Here is a 21274-nt window from a genome sequence, read left to right as displayed (position 1 = left end):
CCCAGGAGGGCATGGTTTAGGGAGGGGAAGCCAGAGCAGGAGCATCAGAGTCCATGAAGAAGAGCTGGTACTTATATGCCACTTTTCTCTACCCGAAGGAGTCTCCAAACGGCTTCCCATCGCCTCCCCTTCCTCTCCCTACAACAGACACCCGGTGAAGTAGGTGGGGCTGAGAGGACTGCTCTGGGAGAACAGAGCAAGGACTCTGTTGCATTGTACCCCGCTGAGGTCCCTCCCTACTAGGGATGCCAACCTCCAGGTGGGACCTGGGGATCAGCTGGAATTGCTCCCCTCCAGATTAGAGATCAGCTCATCTCCACACTACAGAGATCAGTTCCCCCGGAGAAAAGGGCTGCTTCAGACAGTTGACTCTGTGGCTCTGTACCCCACTGAGGTCCTCTCCTTCCCCCCACTCCAACACCCAAATCTCCAAGAGTTGCCAAACCTAGACCCAGTACCCCCTACCCCACATTCCCTGCCATGCAGAGCAAACCAAGACCCCTCCCGATGACCACAGTAAGACACCCCGGGCCCCTCCAGCTACACCAACAGTCCCTCCTCTCCCTCTGGCCCCGGTTATTGTAGCAAGAGCTGCCTCGGAAGCTCTTCCTCCTGAGCCAGTTCTAACCAATCTTTGCAAGCAGGGAAAGTGATCCAACCAGCTCTTCCCCGCTGCCGGACCCACATTCCCGGCTTCCTCTTTGCAGGATGACTGTCCCCATCCTGATTCCTCCTGCCTCATTCAGACGATCGTCCGCCCACACAAATGGGATGGAGAAATGCTACCGAACCAGAAGGGCGGGCAAAGTCTAGGCATGAGTGTAGGGTGGCCCCAGGGGCAACCCCGACGGGGCACAATAACCAAAATCCACAGGGGAACCCATCAGATGTCTGCAGTAGTCCCACCCAGGGATGCCAGCCTCCAGGTGGGGCCTGGGGATCCACCATCATTACAGCTCAGGCTACAGAGATCAGTTCCCCTGATGGAAATGGCTGCTTTAGAGGGGGGGGGCTATGGTACTGTGCCCCACTAAGGTCCCAGGCTCCAATTCTCCAGGATCAAATCTCGGAAACTAAGCAAGATCAACCCTAACTACTACTACTACTACTACTACTACTACTACTACTACTACTACTACTACTACTACTTCTTCTTCTTCTTCTTGTTTGTTGTTGTTATTAGATTTATAACACGCCACTCTCAAGCCGGCTTGCAGCGGGTTACATAACAGTCCAATACAATAAAATCCCCAATTAAAACCCCATTAAAATCCCATATCCTTATATATCTTGTCCTGAGCCCGACCTTCCTATTCCCCACTGGCCCTCTTCTTTGCAAATCTAGAAGGGGGCCTTGCTTCCGAGCCGCCGCAAGAGAAAACGGAGCACCTCATCTCCCACCGCGGCCTTCCCCTGCCGAGATACACGAGGTGGATTTTCACAGGCCTTCCTTTCTTGGGAGCCGTAAGATCCTTTGCTAATTGGATCCCTGGAGGCTTTCTATTCAGCATCCCACATTAACGACAAGCGACGCTTCGCGTCTGGTCGACCAGGAGGCGGCTAGCGCTGGTGACCTAATTCTGCCGGTTGTCCCGATGCTAAGTTGCCGGCCGGCACGGGGATACAAAAGCATGCCGTGCAATTCAACTAAGGCAGCTTGCTTGAATGGCCTTGTGTCTTGTCCTTCTGCAAACTGTCAGGCTCCTTTGGAAACCCCAGGGAAATGCCAACGAAGTGACGGTTCTCGTCAAAGCCAGCAAGAAGAATATCAGCTTCTGTAGGAATAGCCAGCCCTGCTTCTGCAGATCTCAGACTAGCCCCATCCTGCCAGATCTGGGAAGCGATAGAAGACGGATGATAGAAGGTGGATGGATGGATGGATGGAAGGATGATGGAGAGAAAAGATAGATGATAGATGAGAGAAGACGGATGATAGAAGATAGATGACCGATGATAGAGGATGGATGGATGGATGGATGATAGAGAAGATAGAGGATGGATGGATGGATGGATGGATGGATGGATGGATGGATGGATGATAGAGAAGATAGATAGATGATAGAGGATGAATGGATGGATGGATGATAGAGAGAGAAGATAGATAGATGATAAAAGATAGAGGATGGATGGATGGATGGATGGATGATAGAGAGAGAAGATAGATGATGGATGGATAAAATATCACCAAAGATTAGAATGGAAGCCCACATATTTTAAGCTGCACAGCCACAGGGAGGCCAGATCCAGGACATGTCTACTTTGCAGCTTTGATATTCTCAGCTGTGATAAGTGCATGCACAGCTGCTGGTATCCCAGCATGCATTTCACAGATAAAGCCTACCCTGCTGGGAACACTGTATTTGTGCTGGGCTACCTAGACTGGCCAACCCAGCAAAGCAATACGGATTCCTCTAACAGGTCATAGTTTCAGCAGAAGGCTGACATTCTCATTCACAGCTTCAGGTGGGTAGCTGTTTCGGCCTGAGGAAAGGCTGAGGGACTTGGGAACGTTGAGCCTGGAGAAGAGGAGGTTGAGAGGGGACATGATGGCTCTCTTGAAGTAGCTGAAAGGTTGTCCCTTGGAGGAGGGCAGTTCTTGTTGGCAGCTTCCCCGGATCACTACAGGCCACAGAGGCACTGTGATCATAACTCTGTTTAGCACTCCCTAGCAGGGGCTCATGGGGATTGTAGTCCATGGACATCTGGAGGGCCATAGTATGACCACCCCTGCTATAGAGGAAAAGTGAACATCAGCCCCCCCATACACCCCCAAAAAACCCATTCAGCCTGATGAAACTGTCTGGATGACTCCAAGTCTGCACATTGTTTGGAATAGTTTAGGCTGCTCCCCATCAAAGGCATTAAAATGGCTTTTTGGTTTTTGAAACCGGAGTTTAAAAAATCACAGGTTATCGAATCAACACATCATTATAATTATTAAAATTGCATCTGAGTCATGGATTCTACACGTCCTTCACTGTTATTCTGCTCTCTCCCAGGTAGCGTCTCCAAGTGCTCAAATTTAGTCTGTAAGTTCACACGGGGCAGAGAGAAGCCTCCTGTATGTATTTATTCACGGATGCCCTCTCACGGCCACCTTTCTCACCCCTGGGAACCCTTACAACAATCCTGTGAGGTAGGGTAGACTGAGAAAGAGAGAGAGTATGACAAGTCCAAAGTCATCCAGCAAGCTTCCGTGGCAGAGTCAGGATTTGAACCTGGGTCTCCCAAGATCCTAGATCAAGGGTGGCCAAACTGTGGCTTACCAGATGTCCATGGACTACAATTATAATGAGCTCTTGCAGTTAGCAGGGGCTCATGGTAACTGTAATCCGTGGACATCTGGTGAGCCACAGTTTGGCCACCCTTCTCAGGAGTGGCTCCCCAGATGTCCATGGACTACGATTACCATGAGCCCCTGCCAGTGTGCTGGCAGGGGCTCATGGTAATCGTAGTCCATGGACATCTGGAGAGCCACGGCTTGGCCACCCCTGTTCTAGGGCCTCTGGAAGTTATCCCTTTGGTTAATGTAGACCCTCTCCAGAGGCACGTGTAGATTAAAATCAGACCTGTGAAACCAACTATTCCCATGACAAGAACAGGTTCCCATTTGCAGGTTGGGCTTACCCTCTCCTTTACACCTTGCCAGCATTTCCCAAATGCCAGCCTGGAAACCTTACACCGCAGGCGAACGTCATCCCAGGAAACCCAAGCGGGCCAGGAATTCAGCCAGACAGCTGAAAAGCATTTCACAAACCCGCTCATTAAAAAGAAAAAGAAAAAGAAAAAGATATCGCTTCTGAAGGGGATATTTTCATAATGGAAACGCTGACAGAGCCCCGGATAAAACAGCCGTGTGAACAACACGGCCGCGGTAACCTGAGATCCCACCGGCCACATGCAAAAACAAAACCACATGCCAGTCTCCAATTACTCTTGGGAAATGGGCCCCGAGGCTGCTGAGTAACCGGTTTCCAGAAGGAAGTCCAGAGACTCGAAAGCTGCCCCGGTCGCCAATGCCACCCCAATGCGCAGTCAGGTGATGGGGAGGGAAACATGAAGCCTGTCAAGCGGGTGGAAACATCAACAACTGAGTAAGAGGGACGGTCACGTCCCCAAAATGGCCAAACGGCCCCACCCTCTCACGGCGAGGGAATATCCTCGCTTGAAGCAGCCTCAGTTGGGAACCGACGAATCCCCCAGGACCTCCTCTAGATGCAAGGAAGGTCTCAGAAAGGCAGTTCTTGGAGATTTATCGCTGTTCATAGCTGTGAAACTGCACCAAGACGCACATGCAGGGAGCGTGGCCTCCGAGCAGGTGTTGGGGGCCTGGCCAAACCCACCCAGGATTCCAAAGAGCTGTGTTGTGACCAGAAGGATCTTGCCAAGAGCACTGTAAAGGACAAACATCATCTGACTTGAAGGTTCGGGAAAGGAGCACGGATGAAAAACAGCCAAAGGGAGGGGACCCGAAAGCCCGCTTCGAACGAAACGCCAAACCGGGATTCGTTGTTTGGACACGGGCTAGTTTGTGAAAGGAGAGCTTCTCGGGCAGAGAATCCTTCCAATCCAGCATCTACAGATTCTAGGATCAGGGACTGTGTTGTTTCCCCCACAATCCCAGACGTGTCCATAGCCACACGAACCTTTAGACTAACTAAAATTGTCAGATCCTACAGACCAGCCAAAGAAGAGAAATATACCAGGAGCAAGAATACGCTCGAAGAGCATTAAAAATCCCTACATCTCCAGGAAGTGATATAGGGATGTTGGGAGTGACACTCTGGTTTTTGGTCAAAACTCTATGGTAGAATTCACTTTTGCCCCAAAACTAGAGCATAAGTTGTCTTTCCAGAAAGTGACACCATACCTCTCTAGGAATCAACAGAAACCAGAGAGTTTCAGGAGATTTCTACAACACAGTAATGTCACTTCTGGGTTTTCTGGAAGTGATGTCACACCACTGCCTTGGTGGTCTTTTTTGTATTTTTTTCCCACTGCCACTCCAAAACAGGACTTGGGGGGTGGAGAATTCCCCACCCTCCAGTGGGAGCCCAGCAACATTATAAACTACATTTGGATGACAATACTAATCACAGTCCCAAGTCAAACTCCTTGGGGACCCTTGGGACCATCCATGATATCAAGTGTCATGTATCGATAGAAGGTTCACCAGCTTGAGCCCAAATAAATTGCCTCCATAGCACACTCTCACACAGAGACAAACTTTGTGCTCTGAATAGTTCATACCTATCTGGGAGCCTGTTCCAAATATCATCTCTCTGGTTCTAAAAATAACCCATTCCTCTCCATCCTTCATTGGGGACAACCACAGGCAGTCTTTTTGCTTCCTGCTGACCCCATTAGCTCTGTTCAATAATAGATAATGCTACAGGAACTGGGACACAGATTTTCAAAGCTTCCAAGAGACCGTTCTAGACCGCAGCTGCTTTTGTTAGACCGTCAGGAGAGGAGTGGGATGGGGGGGCTCTCAAGATCCACCGGCATCACAAAACGGAGGACACCTTAATTATAAGAACGGGATTTCATTAGTAATTCACTAGCTGATTTACAAAGTGACACCCCCTTACATAATATTAGACAACCTATACCACTAGAGTGAAATGGAAGGCCTCAGAAGGTGCAAGAGATCGTGTGGACTGGGGGGTTGGGAGAACCTTACCCACACAAAAAGATTAAAAGATGGGGAAAGGGGAGAGAGTAGGGTTGCCAGCCTCTCAAAGTTTTATCAGAGAGATGAACCAGCGAGGTTTCCCACCCTCCATGTGGACCTTAAAACCTCCAGGCTACAGAGATCATCTGCTGTCCAAATTTTCAACTAACTGGTGACAAAACCTGGGGCCAAATGGAAACAACAGTCCCAAGGAAAAAATGAAGAAGAAAATCAAGGCCTCGTCTATTTACAGGAAGTTCTGACCGTAGAGCTCCGGGCGATTCCTAGAGCGACCTAAAAGTGATAAGGGTACCTCTAGGAATTACCAGGAGGCTCTATGGTCAGATCTTCCTAAGTAGCTAAGGCCCTGTTGTTGTTTTGTTTTTAACTCTTCTCCTGTGGCATTGCCCGACACAACACTACCACTCGTTTAAGAATCCACCCTTCGGAATTCTCCCTATCCAAATGTGGAAACCCTAGGCCTTAATGAAGTCCTCCAGCGCCCCTAAGACTAGGTTTATCTGGCAAGATCTCCGACTGTCTGCCCTGCAACCCACGTTAGAATTACAACATGGTCAGAACACCAAGATATTTGAAAACCCTAGGCTGGAAGAGGAATCCTCCCTGTTAGGGCACGAACACGCCTTTTCAACAGGATGCCTGGCGAGGGTGTTACTCCTCCAGAAATAGTCTTGCCTTGTCAATCTAAACTTGCAGTGGGCCTTTTTGGAGTGTGCATTTTTTAAAAATAATCTTTTCTTTTTGGAAAAATAAATGCAACAACAGCTTCCCGGCCACCGCTTGCTAAGGCCACAAGCTGTGGTTTCGTCACCTACTTCCTGGCGTCCGAAGGGATGTCGCAAGGCGGCGCCAACCAAAAAGGAGGCCGAGAAAGCACAGCGAGACCCACCAAAAGGCAGAACAATAGCACACACTGAGAAACCTTCTGGGGGAAAAGCAAGCAAGCCAGAGGCCTATTTTTAGAATCATTAATTACGCAGAGCAAATGGAAACAGATTTCAAACAAGACAGTAAATATCTCAGGTGCTGGCAGGCAGCCACTGTGCCGGAGAAGAGAAAAGTCCCTCAAAACGCAGAGCTTGCTCTTTGAGAAATTAAAGCCAGGAACGAGAGCTCTGCTGATCCAGATGCGTGAGGACGGGGCTGCGGCAGAGATGCAGAAGAAAACGGAGCGGAGCTGGAACGGGGATCTCTCTACCCGCCCGTCCCCAAAGACAAATCATGAAATGAAGACACTTTATGCACTGCCTGCTTCACCACCATTGGGCCTGGCTGCGGTCTGAGAAATTCAGTAATTTCGTCAGGGAGCGGAGAGCCAGGGATCCCTCGCGGAACTACAGTTCCCAAAACTCCTTGCGAGGAAGCCGTCACCACGAAACAGATGGAGGTTTGTAATGTAGACGTGCCCGAGCAGATGTCTTCAACTGAATCGAACCCAATGACCCTGTTTGGCACGCTGGCCTCATACGAGGGCACCGAGGCATTACCCGGCAACTGGAATGCAGGTCAGCGGGCCCGGTTATCACAGCCTGCTGGAATGGCATCAGATTCGGGGAAGCTTTGGGCAAGGTATCTGCCTACCGAGCACCCCTCATAGAGTTGCCAAGTCTGTACTGGGAAATCCCTGGAGATTTGGGGGTGGGGCTTGGGCCAGGGAGGGAGCTCCACAAGAGAGGCCAAACTGTGGCTCTTCCAGATGTCAGTGGACTACAATGACCTTGAGCCCCTGCCGGCAGGGCCAATTGCCAGGGGCTCATGGAAAACGGAAGCCTGGAGAGCCACAGTTTGCCCCACCCTCCTAACGGTCAAAATAAGAGAAAAGAACTGAAGTCTACATAGGGTAGAACACCATTTTTAAAATATCGTGCTAATATTTATGACTCAAGTTTAAAACCCAAGGCTTAGGGCATGGCCTCAATAAAATCAAGGCCCACTAATGCCTTCACTGACCAGATGCGTTTCGGCATCACCGTCTGGCATCAAATAAAGCCAGCAGGCATAATAAAATACAATAAACACAAGAATTGTTCCAGCCAGTTGGCTCCTTTACATGAAAAGATATAGTCAGGATGCTCGATTCAAACGGATAACCATGCAGGTCGAAAGTTGCACAACAAAACTGAACGGCAACTGAACCTGCAGGATTGATTAGCTTTTCTAGCAAAGCATTCTCATGCTGCATACCTGGACTTAGGAAGCTGTTTAGTGTTTTGCGACTAATTTCCTTTCTCCTTATACCTGTATGCTTTATTTATTTATTATTTATTATATTATGTGATTTATATCCCGCCACTCCCCTTCCAGTGGCTCGTGGCGGGTCACAAAGTCCTCAATAAAAACCCAATACCCCCCATTAAAAGGACATACCAGATACAATAAACACGATAAAAACATTATTGTTGTTGTTGCTGTTGCTGTTACATTTATTCCCCGCCACTCCCGGAGCCGGCTTGTGCCAGGTTACAGATGTCCCATAAACATAACACACATAGCAAACAAAGCGGTAAAACTACTCGATCCCCCCCCCCCCCAGCAATCTAATAATCCACTATAGGGGAGGGAGAGGGAGCTCCTTTGTTGACAACAACCCAGGCTCTAGTGTAACCCTTTCTAATGGCACTAGCCCTGGGGAGGGGGGGGGGCATTTTCCTTGCTGCCCTGGCCTCAACCATAGACCTGGTGGAAGAGCTCCGTTTTGCAGGCCCTGCAGAAAGCAGAAAGCTCCCGCAGGGCCTGCAGCTCTTATGATCCCTGTTCCACTGTCTGAGGAAAGGTGCCTGCCCACGAAAACTCACGGCTTGAATATATCTTGGTTGGTCTTAAAGGTGCCACTGGGGCCAAATGTTGTTGTACTCAAGGCACTAGGGGCCTATTCTGAAAATGCAAAAGCAGGTCCTGGTGAAGGGAAGCACTCAGCATCCAGCGGATGTCTTATAATCAGCAACCAGCCTTCACCCAAAGCATTCTGCAGCAAACCTTTGATTAAAGGTTTCCAGTGTGCATATATATATTTTAAACCTGCAGATGGATTGCTAGTCTTCTGTTTCATCGAAATGACGGAGGCACTACAGGTAACATTGCAAGGACACTAATGCACCCTAGGCAAATCTTTTGGGGGTAAGAAGCGAGACATGCACTTAAAGCGATGCCAACTATTTCCATGCGCCTTGCGCTCAGCAGAATGTTTCTTCTCATGTTGCAAGACAAGCTTGCTACTGCATTTCTTGGGGGGGGGGGAGGAAGCCGGAAAAGGCCACCCTGCCTCTCTGTTTTGGAAACCAGAGACTGCGCAAAACCTATTTGCTTCCTGATTATCTGACCCAAGATAACTCTCCCCCCCCCCCCGCATGCAATAGCCAGCCTCCCTTTCAAAGGCAGACGAGAAAGGCACGCTGGGAAAAGCAGTCCTTTGCTCCAGCCGCATGAAAGAGCAAGCCGAGCCCTGCCGAGATGCGGAGACTACACCTCCCGGCACGCCCCACGTGTCCCCTGCGCCAAACGGTCCAGGGGATCCTGTTGCACCAATGACGCCACGGCACGGCCGGGCCAATGGGAGAGCGCGGGAGGGAATGTCAACAAACAAGGAGGCCTGCAGGCCACGTGACGCCAGCCAGCCGGGACAACAAGCCCCAGATAAGGCACAGGGAGAACTGGAGCTGCAAAGGCTCTCGCAGATACCAGAGAAACGCAAAGGGAAAAAACAAAACAAAAGCAGACTTTTGGAAAACTGGCCCCAGCTCCCGTGCAAAATAATCACAGAAGGGTTTATTAGTCAGGGCCATTCCGAACAAGCCTGTAGTATCCTAAATTCACTGTGGCTCTCAAGTGGCAATTAAGGTGATACCTTTAGGGGATCACCTTAATTGCCACTTGCCACTTGAGAGCTACAAGGAGAGAGATTCTCTGCATCTGCCAAGCACCCCTGGCCCTCCTTTGGAGGACTCCCAGCCAAAATCTGAGCAGGGCAGACTCTTGCTTTGCTGCCTCTAATCTGGAGAGCCCGGTTTGACTCCCCCCCCCCTCCACATGCAGCCAGCTGGGAGGCTTCGGGCCAGTCACAGTTCTCTCAGAGCTGTCCTTGCAGAGCAGTTCTGTTAGAGCTCTCTCGGCCCCACCTCCTTCCCACGGTGTCGGTTTCAGGGGGAGGACGGGAAAGGTACTTGTGAGCCGCTTTGGGATGCCTTTGGGCAGTGCAAAGCGGGGTATAACAAACCCCAGCTCTTCTTTCTATCCAAACTATAATTGTTGGGTTTGCCTCTATCTTGTGGTTTCATTTCAGGAGCCAGAAGACCCATCTGGGACAGATCCCCAAAATTTCACAGAGGTAGAAATTCAGGAGGGGTGGCGGTTGAAATCAGGATTAACTAGGAATCTTGTGACACCTTAAAGCCTGGGGAACTTTTGGATTTGAGGACCCGTTTTAGCAGAAGAGAGCTCACTGCATCAGCTGCATGCAGGGGGGACCTTATCAGGTGGAGATTTATACATGGAGTTATATTTTTAAATTCCCTAACATGAATAACTCAGGGTGATGACGTGGGAACAAGGGCAAACCACCTCTGACTGTCTCAAATCTTGAAAATGCTACAGGGTCACTGTAAGTTACCTCTGACTTGGCGGCACTTCTCAGCACTCCCCCCCACACACACACAAAAAAAGAAAGAAGAAGCTGATTCCAAGGCCAAGTGCAGCAGGAGATGTAATCCTTTCCAATCCAGACGCAACCAAAGAAAGCTCAAACCGCAACAAGAACTACTCCCCTTCAAGGCACATCCGTCATCTCCCTTGTTTTGCTCAACCACTTTACAGCTAAGAATTTCTGCCGGGGATATTCGATTTATTTCTGGCGCCAAGCATCACATGCCTAGCCCCCTCTAGGATTTCAAAACAGGTTTTCTAGGGAAATGCAACCGGGCGCTGAAACACCCAGTGAAATCTGTCCAAGTCAGTATGGTCTACGACTCCACCACCTCAGGCAGAGGTATTTTCCATCGCCAGGGGTAGTCAAACTGCGGCCCTCCAGATGTCCATGGGCTACAATTCCCATGAGCCACTGCCAGTGAATGCTGGCAGGGGCTCATGGGAATTGTAGTCCATGGACATCTGGAGGGCCACAGTTTGACTACCCCTGCTAGCCTTTCAAATGCAGATGTTGGGGAACTCACCTACAACCACACCTTTTAACTGGAAATGCCGCGCCTGCATCTCCCCCTACCACACACACACACAAAAACCCCTACATTAACCAAATTGGGAGCTTGGCATTTATTTCAACAGAACCCCAACCCCATAGGCAGTTTAACAGCAAGTGGATTGTTGAAGGGAAACGGCTGGGATGAAAAATGGGAATGGGAGGAGCTATTCTCCAATGCTCTTGTGCAGGGGTAGTCAAACTGCAGCCCTCCAGATGTCCATGGACTACAATTCCCAGAAGCCCCTGCCAGCATTCGCTGGCAGGGGCTCCTGGGAATTGTAGTCCATGGACATCTGGAGGGCCGCAGTTTGACTACCCCTGCTCTTGTGTGTGTATACACTAATTCTGAACTTTGTACCATTTAAAAACACAGATGGTGAAAACAGCAGCACCACCATCATGAGCAACCAGCATCGTTTAGAAACATGCCACAAACCCCATATCAATCCATGGCATTTACAAAGAGTCTTTACCATTCTATTGTATTCCCATTCTGTTTCCAGCATTTACACACCCACAGATGCACATATGGGCTCATCCCAGACTGTTCTCATGATACATGCAGACTTTGGGGCAAGTCTCCAAGCGAATCCCTGGCCGCATCTAAAATGCGTATCTTGCGTCCACCCCTCCTCCCCCCCCCGCCCGCCGTCCCTCCCCATTCGACCCATCGACCCCGACGTAATACCTGGAAATCATACAAGGCCACAATGTTTTCATGCTTCAGTTCCTAGAAGGAGAGAGAGAGAGCCAGATCAGTATATGCCACAGACACCCAGGCACAAACAAGCCCCTGCCCTGAGATTTGTGTTTATATTTTTACCTTCAGTAGACAAACAGACATATCTTGATTACGGTCATAGACCAGCAAAGTCAAAAATTATCAATTTCGCAGTTACAAAAACAATAAAATAGCCAAACACATGGATTTACTTGTCAAATAACAATCTATAAAACAGCTTCAACCGTAAATCTGCTAAAATATAAATTAAAACTGTTGGAACTGGTTGGAAACGCAGGGAATTTACCTTCAGTATTTTAATCTCCTTCCCCAAGAGGGTTTGGGATTTGGCCAAGTTCTTCTTGTTAATGCATTTGATCGCAACCTCCAGTTCAGGTTTCTGAAAAGGGAATAAAAGGTCCGGGCACAGTTTAAAGACAGAAGTTTCTTGAACGGATCACAGCACTTGAGAGCACAAGAAGGGTTCAGCCGCTTGACCGGTACATGTTCAGACATGCCCTTGACAGAGTTGGCACCCAGAGGAACCCAAGACGAATTCCATTAAAGGCTTCACAGGGCTGTTATCTTTTTAATTAAGCCACTACCAGAATTTGCATTCTATGTTTCGAATACGCACATAGATATACACATTTGAAACCCGCTGACTGGCTGCATGTCTTTTGTTTAACCAAAACAATGAAGGCGAGGCAGATCAAAATGTAAGGACACGAAGGCCACACGGACAAGTCTTTAGGGATAAGCTAGAAATACCCTTAAAACGATTCCAGCTCTCTGGATATCGACAGCAGAAGGGCTGCAGGCATACCTTCTGGTCTCCAAGACACCCAAACTGAATATTTATAATTCCAGACTGTAATGTTTGCTGGCTCTCCTGCAGCTTTAGATCCCAGCTGGGCAGGCTGAGGAGTTGAGGCCTGGTTCTGTTTGCCTGTTCTGAGTCCCAGGATTTGGGGGCTGTGATGGAGAATCACACACACACACACCCCAATCCACCAACTCCAAAAGTTACTTTAGAAAAATAGCAATAAAGGTGTTTTGTTTGGGGGGGGGGGTGTTAAAATTAAAAACCTTGCAGCTCATTGGACTCTCCCATCTCATTTTCTTGGAAGGGCATTCTCTGGATGTCAAGTGGGATTTACTTCTGAGTAGATCCCACTAAGGGATTTGCTGTGGACCTGACCTCATTTCCTTGGAAGAAAGCCTTTTGGGATTTCAAGGCCCTGCATCTGGAAGGAAGAACGGTGTGGAAACCCAGACAGGCTGTTGTGTGTCTGTCCCTTGCTGCTTGTTTTGTTTTGTTGTTTGCAATTCCCTGTAGGGAAACTACAGGCCTACCAAGGGCAGAGGATTCAAATCTATGCACTTTTGCCCAAGTTCTTCCATGCAGGAACAGAACTTTCCCAGGAGTAGTCAAACTGCGGCCCTCCAGCACTGGCAGAGGCTCATGGGAATTGTAGTCCATGGAGATCTGGAGGGCCGCAGTTTAACTACCCCTGGATTAGACAGTCTAATATGAATGGGGGGGGGGAAGTAGATTATTGTTTTTAAATGCCAACCAAAACAGGTCTCTCCCTCAACGTATAAAATGAGGCGGTGAATCCATAATAGCTACTCGTCTCCCAAACGAACACCCCAAAACAGAATGCAAAACAGCCTCCCAGATCAATGGTGTGGGAAAAGGGGGGGGGAAGGAATGGAGGGAAAGCCTATGTTTACCTATTTCGACTTACCTCTTTGTGTCTCCCTTTGAAAACCACCGCGAAAGCTCCATGGCCGATCAAGTCCTTCCGACTGAATTCAAATTTCCCAACAGTTTCCATGTCTTTTTAGTCCTCCTTTGGCTCTTGAAAGCGGTCAGTAACAACAAGGGGGAGGAAATACGTCCGGATGAAAACAAGGGGAGAAACAGATGCCGGACGGCCGCCCAAAGTCTCCCCTTCTCTGTTTTTATTTCTTTCCTTTTTAAAAAATGAATAAATCAGGAATAATAACCTTAATTTTTTTTTCCGAAGGCGCCCCTCCCCCTCCTCTCCAGCACGATCAGGACGAACTAGAAACTTGTTGGGAAAGTAAACCTTCTCTCCTGTCCAGTTCTCGGCTGCTAAATTCCTGGCTCTCAATTCCCAGCTGGGCTTCTTCCGTCGGCTGCCTCTTTCTGCAAAAAGGCCGGGTTTTAGTCATGGTCACGGAGGGGGCGAGAGGAGAGAAGGGGGCAAGAAGAAAAAGAAGAAGACAAAACAAACAAAAACACGCAGGACCAGGAGCTCCGTCGGTGCTAGCAAACTTGCCCCATTCTCCGGCCAGGAGGGGGGAAAGAGGGACGTTTCAAAAGGGCTTCTTCGCCTCCTCCCTCCCTGGCCGGATCCGACCCGCCGTCGGGGAGACGAACAGAGGCGAAAGATCCAGTTCCAGAGGAAGCGCTGTCTTGTTGGGAAAAGCAGGACGAGGCAAAAGCGCTGTACAAAACCAAAGCAAACAACCCCCCCCCCCAAAAAAAGTACTTCCGACCTGGATGTCAATTTCACCTTGGCCAGGAAAGGCTCCACCTTAAGAGCAGGCAAAGGCGCACCGCGGAGGCGTCCACCTTAAGAGCCGGCCGCTTGGCTTGGCTTGGCTTGGCTTAGCTTGGCCGGGCCTCCCCCCCCTTTCCTCCTTCCCCAGCAGCGGCTGGCTGGTCCGTCCGCGGGGCCAACAGCTGGCCAGATGCGCGCCGCCCCGCTGGGAAGGCTGGCCGGCGCTGCGCAGGTGCCCGGCCGCTTGGCGCTTCTCGCTTCTCGCTTCTGGCGGCGTCTCCGGCCGCCGTGCCTGCCCGGGCAGACAAAAGATCGCCGCCCGGCTCCTCCCGGGGCGCTGGAGAGCTCCGCCGCTCGCTCGCTCGATCACTCGCCCGCCCGCCCGCTCTTCGCGTCGCCTCCGAATGGGCTGGCCGGCCGGCTGGCTGGCTGGCTGCTGGCTGGCTGGCTGGGGAGGGCGGCGCAGGCGCCGTGGGCGCGCCTCGGAGACGGAGGCAGACGGGGAGACCGAGAGAGACGCGGAGACGGCAGCCGCCTAAAGGCCACGGCGGGGAAGTGCGGAGCCCTTTAAAGACTCGCCCGCAGCACAGCCGGGCTGGCCTGGCTCGCCTCCCCCCGGGAAGCCGGGTGGCGGGGCTGAAAAGACCGTTATTATTATTATTATTATTATTATTATTATTATTATTATTATTATTATTATTATTATTATTATTATTATTATTATTATTTAATAGCTCAGGGCGATGTGCACCATCATTAAGTAAGCAATGCAAAAAAAATTGATAGTAAAAAATCAATCCCGTGAACATTTTCAACATTAGGCTAGTTGTGAAAATGTTTAAGGCTTGAGGAACGGTTGCCCAGTCTTAAACACTGGCTCATTCCAGATGTTCCCACTGGGCACTTCGGACGGGGATTCTGGAGGGTTTGATTCCCCTTTCAGACACATACAGCCAGCTGGATGACTTTGGACCAGTCACAGTCCTGTTAGAGCTGTTCTCACCAAGCAGTTCTGTTAGAGCTCTCTCAGCCTCACCTGCTTCACTGGGTGTGTGTCGTGGGGAGAGGAAGGGAAGGCGGTGGTCAGCTAAACTTCTAAACTTGTCATCTAAACTTCTCTCTGGCCCTTCTGATGTTCTTAGGCTAATGACAGGCTATTGGTCGTATATTTTCAGAGAGGGAAAGATTTCCTTGGCCAGACTAGACATAGGGTAACTTTAAACGTACGGCTGCCATCAAAAACAGCAGCTGTCCATTGGGCTGGTCTCTTGCCCCTCCGTGTCATTAAACTCACCCGTGAAATCCCACGACAAGGTTCTTCACTTCCGTGACACTTGCTAGCAGGAGCCAATGACCTGAAGCCAGAAGGACTTGGGTGTTAGCGAGGGGAGGAGCGAAACACAGAGATGCCCTTTTGGAGGGCAGCCCTGCTCCGTGTCTGGCCTTTTACCCGTCATTGTGCAAAGGAGTGCCCTTTTAGGCCTGGATGGATGGCCAAACGTGTCACGGCAAAGCCCTCTGGACATTAGACTGCGCATAACTCAAACTCTTAATTCAGGCCTGGGGGGCCTTGGACCTGCAGAGACAAATGTATCTCACCAGCCTCAGAGTGTTGCCTGCCAGGTGTTGAACAGACCCACTGTTCAGGCAGTCCTGTGGCAGGCAGCAAGACAAACCAGGAGATTTATGGAGCTGCCCCAAAAATCCGGGCCTTCGTTTTGCATGACAAAAAGGCTACGCTGACCTGCAGCGATAACAGAATGTTCCTTCCTATTGTGACAACTTTAGCACAGGTTGCCAGAGGGCTTTTTTGTGAGCACTGCCTGATAGCTGAAGAGGATTCTCCCTTCATCCGTTTGGACCGGTTGCTTTCTTTCCATTAAGAGAATGTCATGAGCAGATTAAGAGGATCCCCTGCCCTGGACGATCCAGAATGGAGAAAAGCCCCCCAGGGGTGAAAGCAAATTGCCCATCAAATCCATCAAAGCTAGGTGGAAAGGAAATGACCAGCTTGGGGTCACCGAGCCAGTTTCCATGGTAGAACGGGGACTCAAAACTGGCTCTCCTAATCCACCTCTTTGACAGTTACACCATCCTGCTGAGGGACGCTAGGCAGATTCATCCAGATTTGCAAATTCGACAACATTTGGGAGTGGTCCTCTCGACCTGGGAAACCTGGACAAGCCGGAACCTGTTGGAAGCTAAGCGGGGTCGGGCCCGGCTAGTGCTTGGAAGGATGGCCTGCAAGGAATGCCAGGGTCATGACGCAGGGGCAGGCAACGGCAAACCAGCTCTGAACGTCTCTTGGCTGGCAGATGGACAAGCTTAGGCCACCCTAAGTGCCATATGATAACTAATAAATACCAAGTGGTCCCTGGAGCATCTCCGGTGGGATTCTGGATTCTTTTGACCTGAACTGCTCTCCAGCACCACCCGACACAGAAGGAGAGGCTGACCTCTCTCCCCCCTGTCTCTTTGTACCGTGTGGCTCTGCCAACTGAAGAAGAAGAGTTGGTTTTATACCCCGCTTTTCACTACCCAGAGGAGTCTCAAAGCGGTTTACATTCGCCTTCTTCTCCCCACTGAGGAAGTATGTGTACACGTGAAAGTTCATGCCTTGAATAAAATGTTGTTGGTCTTAAAGGTTCGTGAGGCTGGGAGAGCTCTGTGAGAACAACACTCATCAGGGCTGTGAGGAGCCCAAGGTCACCCAGTTGGCTGCATGAGGAGGAGCAGGGAATCAGACCTGGCTTGCCAGATAAGAAGCCACTGCTCTTAAGCACCACATTAAGATGGCACGGCCTCTTTCTTCACAAAAGCGTCCATCGCGTAAAAGAGCACATGAAAAACAACCCAGTAGTTTTATGGTGCTTCGGGGACGGACACAGTTTAATTCTTTCATAAGTTTTCACGGATCAGAGTCCTTCTGATAAGGCCGGCTCTTTTATCAGAAGACTCTGTGGAGTGGTTAAGAGTGGCAGCTTCTAATCTGGCAATCCCGGTTTGATTCCCTGCCCCTCCATACGGTCCGAGTTGAGAATGGCTGGCTGGGACCAAAGGAGTGGGTTATAACAGAATATCTGTGGGTCGTGTTTGTGTGTCCTTCTACCGGCACCGTTCTCGGGTGTTTAACAAGCAGAATTTTCATCTCCCGATAAGAGCTCCGCTGTAGAAGTGGAGCACTCCACGTGGGAAAACGCTTAACATGCCAGAAGAAATCCATTAAACAATTAATGTTCTCCTGCCGTGTGCTGCCGAGCACTAAGCCAGCTCTGGTAAGCACGCCCGAATACATGTGTAAATAAATGAACAGCTGCTGAGACTCCTAGGAGCCGAAGATCCTGAGGAGTCTGTTCGTCGCAGCTCTGGCTGACTCTTAGTTCTGTCCTCGCCCCCCCTTCTGATCATCCCCTTCTGGAGCAAAGGATTCTGCTCTCTCAACTGGGCGATGCGGGATTAGGCAATGAAGCCGTTGTATGATTTATCCGTAAACGAGGATTCCTGTTGTATCTCTCTGTGAGTCACCGCACTCCGTTAGCCACCTTCCAGTCAGAAGGGTGCCTTCAGAACTGTGATTCACTCAGCAACGCAGGCCGTTGGCTTCTCAGGGAGAAATGTGACTCTGAATGGTTTGGGCCACTGCTAGGGAGAGGGGAAGGCGTCAGTCATGGTTGTCAGGACCGGTGCAGTGCTGGTTCACCTCTCAGTTCTGAGCCAGTGTGATGCATCACTGTTCAAATTAGCAAGAGTGAGCCTGTTGTGTTATTTGTCGCAGCTCGGTTGCTGGTTTCTCAGAATTATAAAGCAATTAGTGATTTTATGGAGGGAAAGCAGGACAAAAATGCAGCAGAGGACATCCCAAGGGACTCCTGTGACACCAGTAAGTGAGGCTGGGAAGCTTTTTGAGGGGCATTCATACTGTTAAAGGCATAAGAATGCCCCCCCCCCACTGTCTCCCAGGATCACTGAAAGGGCCTGTGGAGAGCTAAGGCGATCCAGCATCCACAAGGCCCGATAAACATGGGTAGGAGTTTGGAGGACAGTCCTGTCAAAGGCAGGGAACACCTGAAACCCAGTGCCAGAGGGCAGCCTCAGGGGGGTAGGCCTCAGCTTCTAGGCCCTGTTTTTGACCCCCCCCCATCGCAACTGGTTGGCCATTCTGTGGTAGTACAGCCAGGAGATGTGAGGCTTGTCTGGCAGCCAGGCAAGGGCCTTCAGGAGGCGGCTTCTCATTTCGGGCTTCCACATCACGCCCCTCATGTTCCTCGGAGGTCTCCCATCCAAATACTAGCCAAGGTCAACCCTGCTTGGCTTCTGAGATCTGAGGATGTTGGGCTTGCCAGGGTGGCACACGGTTCTCCATTTTGATAATTTGGATTCTCCCCCAAGGAGGTCTGGGAACTGTAGTTTTGAGGACGGTGTTGGGAATTCTTGGTGCAGGTTTTCCAGGAAAGGGAAGGCGACTGTAAGCCGCTTTGAGACTCCTTTGGGTAGAGAAAAGCGGCACATAAGAACGAACTCTTCTTCTTCTTCCTATAATGGATATCCCATTTGGAAGCCGTGAAAGATTATCAGAGGTGAAAGAGTTTCGCCTAATAGGTGGTTCAGGAGTTTTTTTTCCATACTGGGCTCCAGTAGATAGTTTTCTACTCTGTCTTGGGCCGTAGCTGGGGATCTTGGGGGTGGAATTTGGGGAGAATTGGGTTTGCGGAAGAGGGGGACCTCGGCCGAGTCCACCCTCCAAAACAGCCACGTTCACCAGGGGAACTGATCTTGGTTGCTTAGAGATCCTTTAGAACAGGGGTAGTCAAACTGCGGCCCTCCAGATGTCCATGGACTACAATTCCCAGGAGCCCTTGCCAGCATTCGCCAGCGAATGCTGGCAAGGGCTCCTGGGAATTGTAGTCCATGGACATCTGGAGGGCCGCAGTTTGACTACCCCTGCTTTAGAACATGAAGGGTGACAAGGCAGAGGCAGGAAATGGCCATCTGCCTCTGAATATCTCTTACCCACCTGCCAGACAAGCCTCCGATCCCCCGGCTATACAACACACCTGCCGTGTGCAATGAACAAAATTAACAGCCCAAACCGACCCAGAGCGACTTCAGATCAGACGCTGCACGGAGTCACTCCGGATCTGTTACTTTGTGGGTGTCCTCGGGGTTTCCCTTTCCAGGTTTTACATCCTGCGGAAGGAGAAAAGCCAGCTCAGCTGTTTCCCTGGCAACGGGCATTCGTGTTCTGGCTGGTGCCGGGAGACGCCCAGATTTATGTTCCCCGGTGGCCTGGTGGGGTCGTGGATAGAGTGGCAAATGAAGAGGGCTGGGTTCAGATCCCTGTTTTGCCATGAGGCTTGCTGGGTGGAGTCAGTCGGGATTGCCAGTTCTGGATTCGAAACTACCTGGAAATTTGGGAAGGGGGGCAGTGGAACCTTGGGAAAGCAAGATTTAGGGAGGAACAGAGCGGAATATAATACCCTGGAGTCCTCTCTCCAAATCAGCCGTTTCCTCCAAGCAAACTGATTTATGTTGTCCGGCTGTTATTTGTAATACTCAGAGGTCGTTCAAGGTCATTGTGAGGATCCCTGGAGAAAAGGTGAAGGGAAAATGTACGACTTAAATGTTTTTTTTCTCCTCCCCCCGTCTCGGTTTCCTCTTGACATAGCCCCCCGCCGATCTAAGGATGCCTGCAAACACATCGTATTTTAAGATTTTAGGAAGTACAGAGAGGGCAGCCAGCGTGGTGCGGTGGTTAAGAGCGGCAGCTTCTAATCTGGCGAGCCAGGTTTGATTCCCCGTTCCTTAACATGCAGCCAGCTGGGGGACCTTGAGCTAGTGTCAGCCCTGTTCGAGCTGTTCTCACAGAGCTGTTCGGTCAGAGCTCTCTCAGCCACACTGACCTCTCAGGGTGTCTGTTGTGGGGAGAGGAAGGGAAGGCGAATGTCAGATGCTTTGAGACACATGAGGCCTACTGGGTGACCTTGGACCAATCAGAAAGGTCCTGGCCTGGTTCGAGGACAGGCGTAGCTCTCTCATACCCCAAAATATCCTCTCCCATGGTTTTATACAGGAGCAACAAAGAATTTTGTGCCACCTAAACCTCTGGTTGCTATTTTTGGGACTCTGTAACCAAAAAAAAAAGGTTATACACAATGGGCCCCCTTGGGAAGTTACCTATGCCCTGACACGGCTACCCAGGCGAGATCTCTAAACACAGTTGTGTTTCAAAACAGGGCCGTTCTGTTTGCTCTTCTCCAGCGGCTGGATTTCCAGCCCTCTCACGCACACACAAGTGTCCAGATTAAGTTCAAACACTGGAGCGCTTGCCAGTTTCCAGCGGAAATTTCAGCTGAGCACGCAAAACCTGGCGAAGCTTTCATTTTGCCTAGAGAGAGGGCAGACGTCAACAAATATTCGGAGGACGACGGGAGCCAGGAAGGACTGGGAACGGGCAGGAAAAGGGAGCCAAGCCACGAACTGCAGGTTGAAGGATCAGGCCCTTAGCCCGCAGCAAGAGACAGAAGGATATGTGATTGCCCTGCAGAGCCATTCTACAAACTGGGCAGAGGAGTGACCACTGGGTGACCTTGGGCCAGTCTCAGTTCTCCCAGAGCTCCCTCAGCCCCACAGAGTATCTGTCGCGTGGAGCAGGTGCAAAAACCCAGTTCTTCTCTTCTTCTTCTGTGTGCCCGCTGACACTTGTCCAAGGCTGCAGCCTTCATAAGACACTTCAAGCTGTATCATAAACAGATTTCATGCTGGTTTCATGAAACCCTGGCTGAGAAAGCCTGCACTGTGGTGTTACAGAATGTTCACCAATATTTTAATTTGCGGAGGCTAGGGGACGTTGTGAAATCACATTCAAAAGCTGGTTTTACAAACCCAGAGGCCTCAGGTCATGTGGAAATAGGGCCATAAACCCCTTTTGTTTACCTTCCCTGGAAGGAAAGCACTCCCATTGATGGTGATAGATGGACAGGGTATTTTAATTTTCCTGACCTAGGGGCTGTCAAAGCCAGGGGAGAGCCATCAAGGCCATGGTGAAAAGCCAGCTGAAGGGAAACATGGAGACCCAGCCCCCATTTTAAGAGAGGTCAAACTGGGGCCTGGGAGGAAAGGGTTAAAGGTAG

At 50.3% G+C, this 21274-nt stretch overlaps 1 protein-coding gene across 2 annotated transcripts in view; it reads right to left on the bottom strand.

The window, feature by feature from the left end:
• The window catches only part of ULK1 (unc-51 like autophagy activating kinase 1), a 74916-nt gene extending 60339 nt beyond the window's left edge, over window positions 1–14577 (bottom strand). Inside the window, exons 1-4 of one of the 2 annotated variants that reach the window (XM_077307260.1) lie at window positions 14157–14577; window positions 13362–13786; window positions 11918–12010; window positions 11578–11619 (exon numbers count right to left, since the gene is read on the bottom strand). In XM_077307260.1, coding sequence (XP_077163375.1) covers window positions 11578–11619; window positions 11918–12010; window positions 13362–13451 — 225 coding nt within the window. In that variant the 5' untranslated portion in view covers window positions 13452–13786; window positions 14157–14577. Of the gene's footprint in view, window positions 1–11577; window positions 11620–11917; window positions 12011–13361 lie in introns of both variants that reach the window. The other variant, XM_077307259.1, reaches the window with a different exon arrangement.
• Window positions 14578–21274: the final 6697 nt, after the last annotated feature.

Source organism: Paroedura picta, chromosome 13 (genome assembly GCF_049243985.1).
Source record: "Paroedura picta isolate Pp20150507F chromosome 13, Ppicta_v3.0, whole genome shotgun sequence".
In the NCBI taxonomy this organism is placed as follows: domain Eukaryota; kingdom Metazoa; phylum Chordata; class Lepidosauria; order Squamata; family Gekkonidae; genus Paroedura; species Paroedura picta.
The sequence above is the reverse complement of the archived record's forward strand: the minus strand, read 5'-3'. Positions and strand labels throughout refer to the sequence as shown.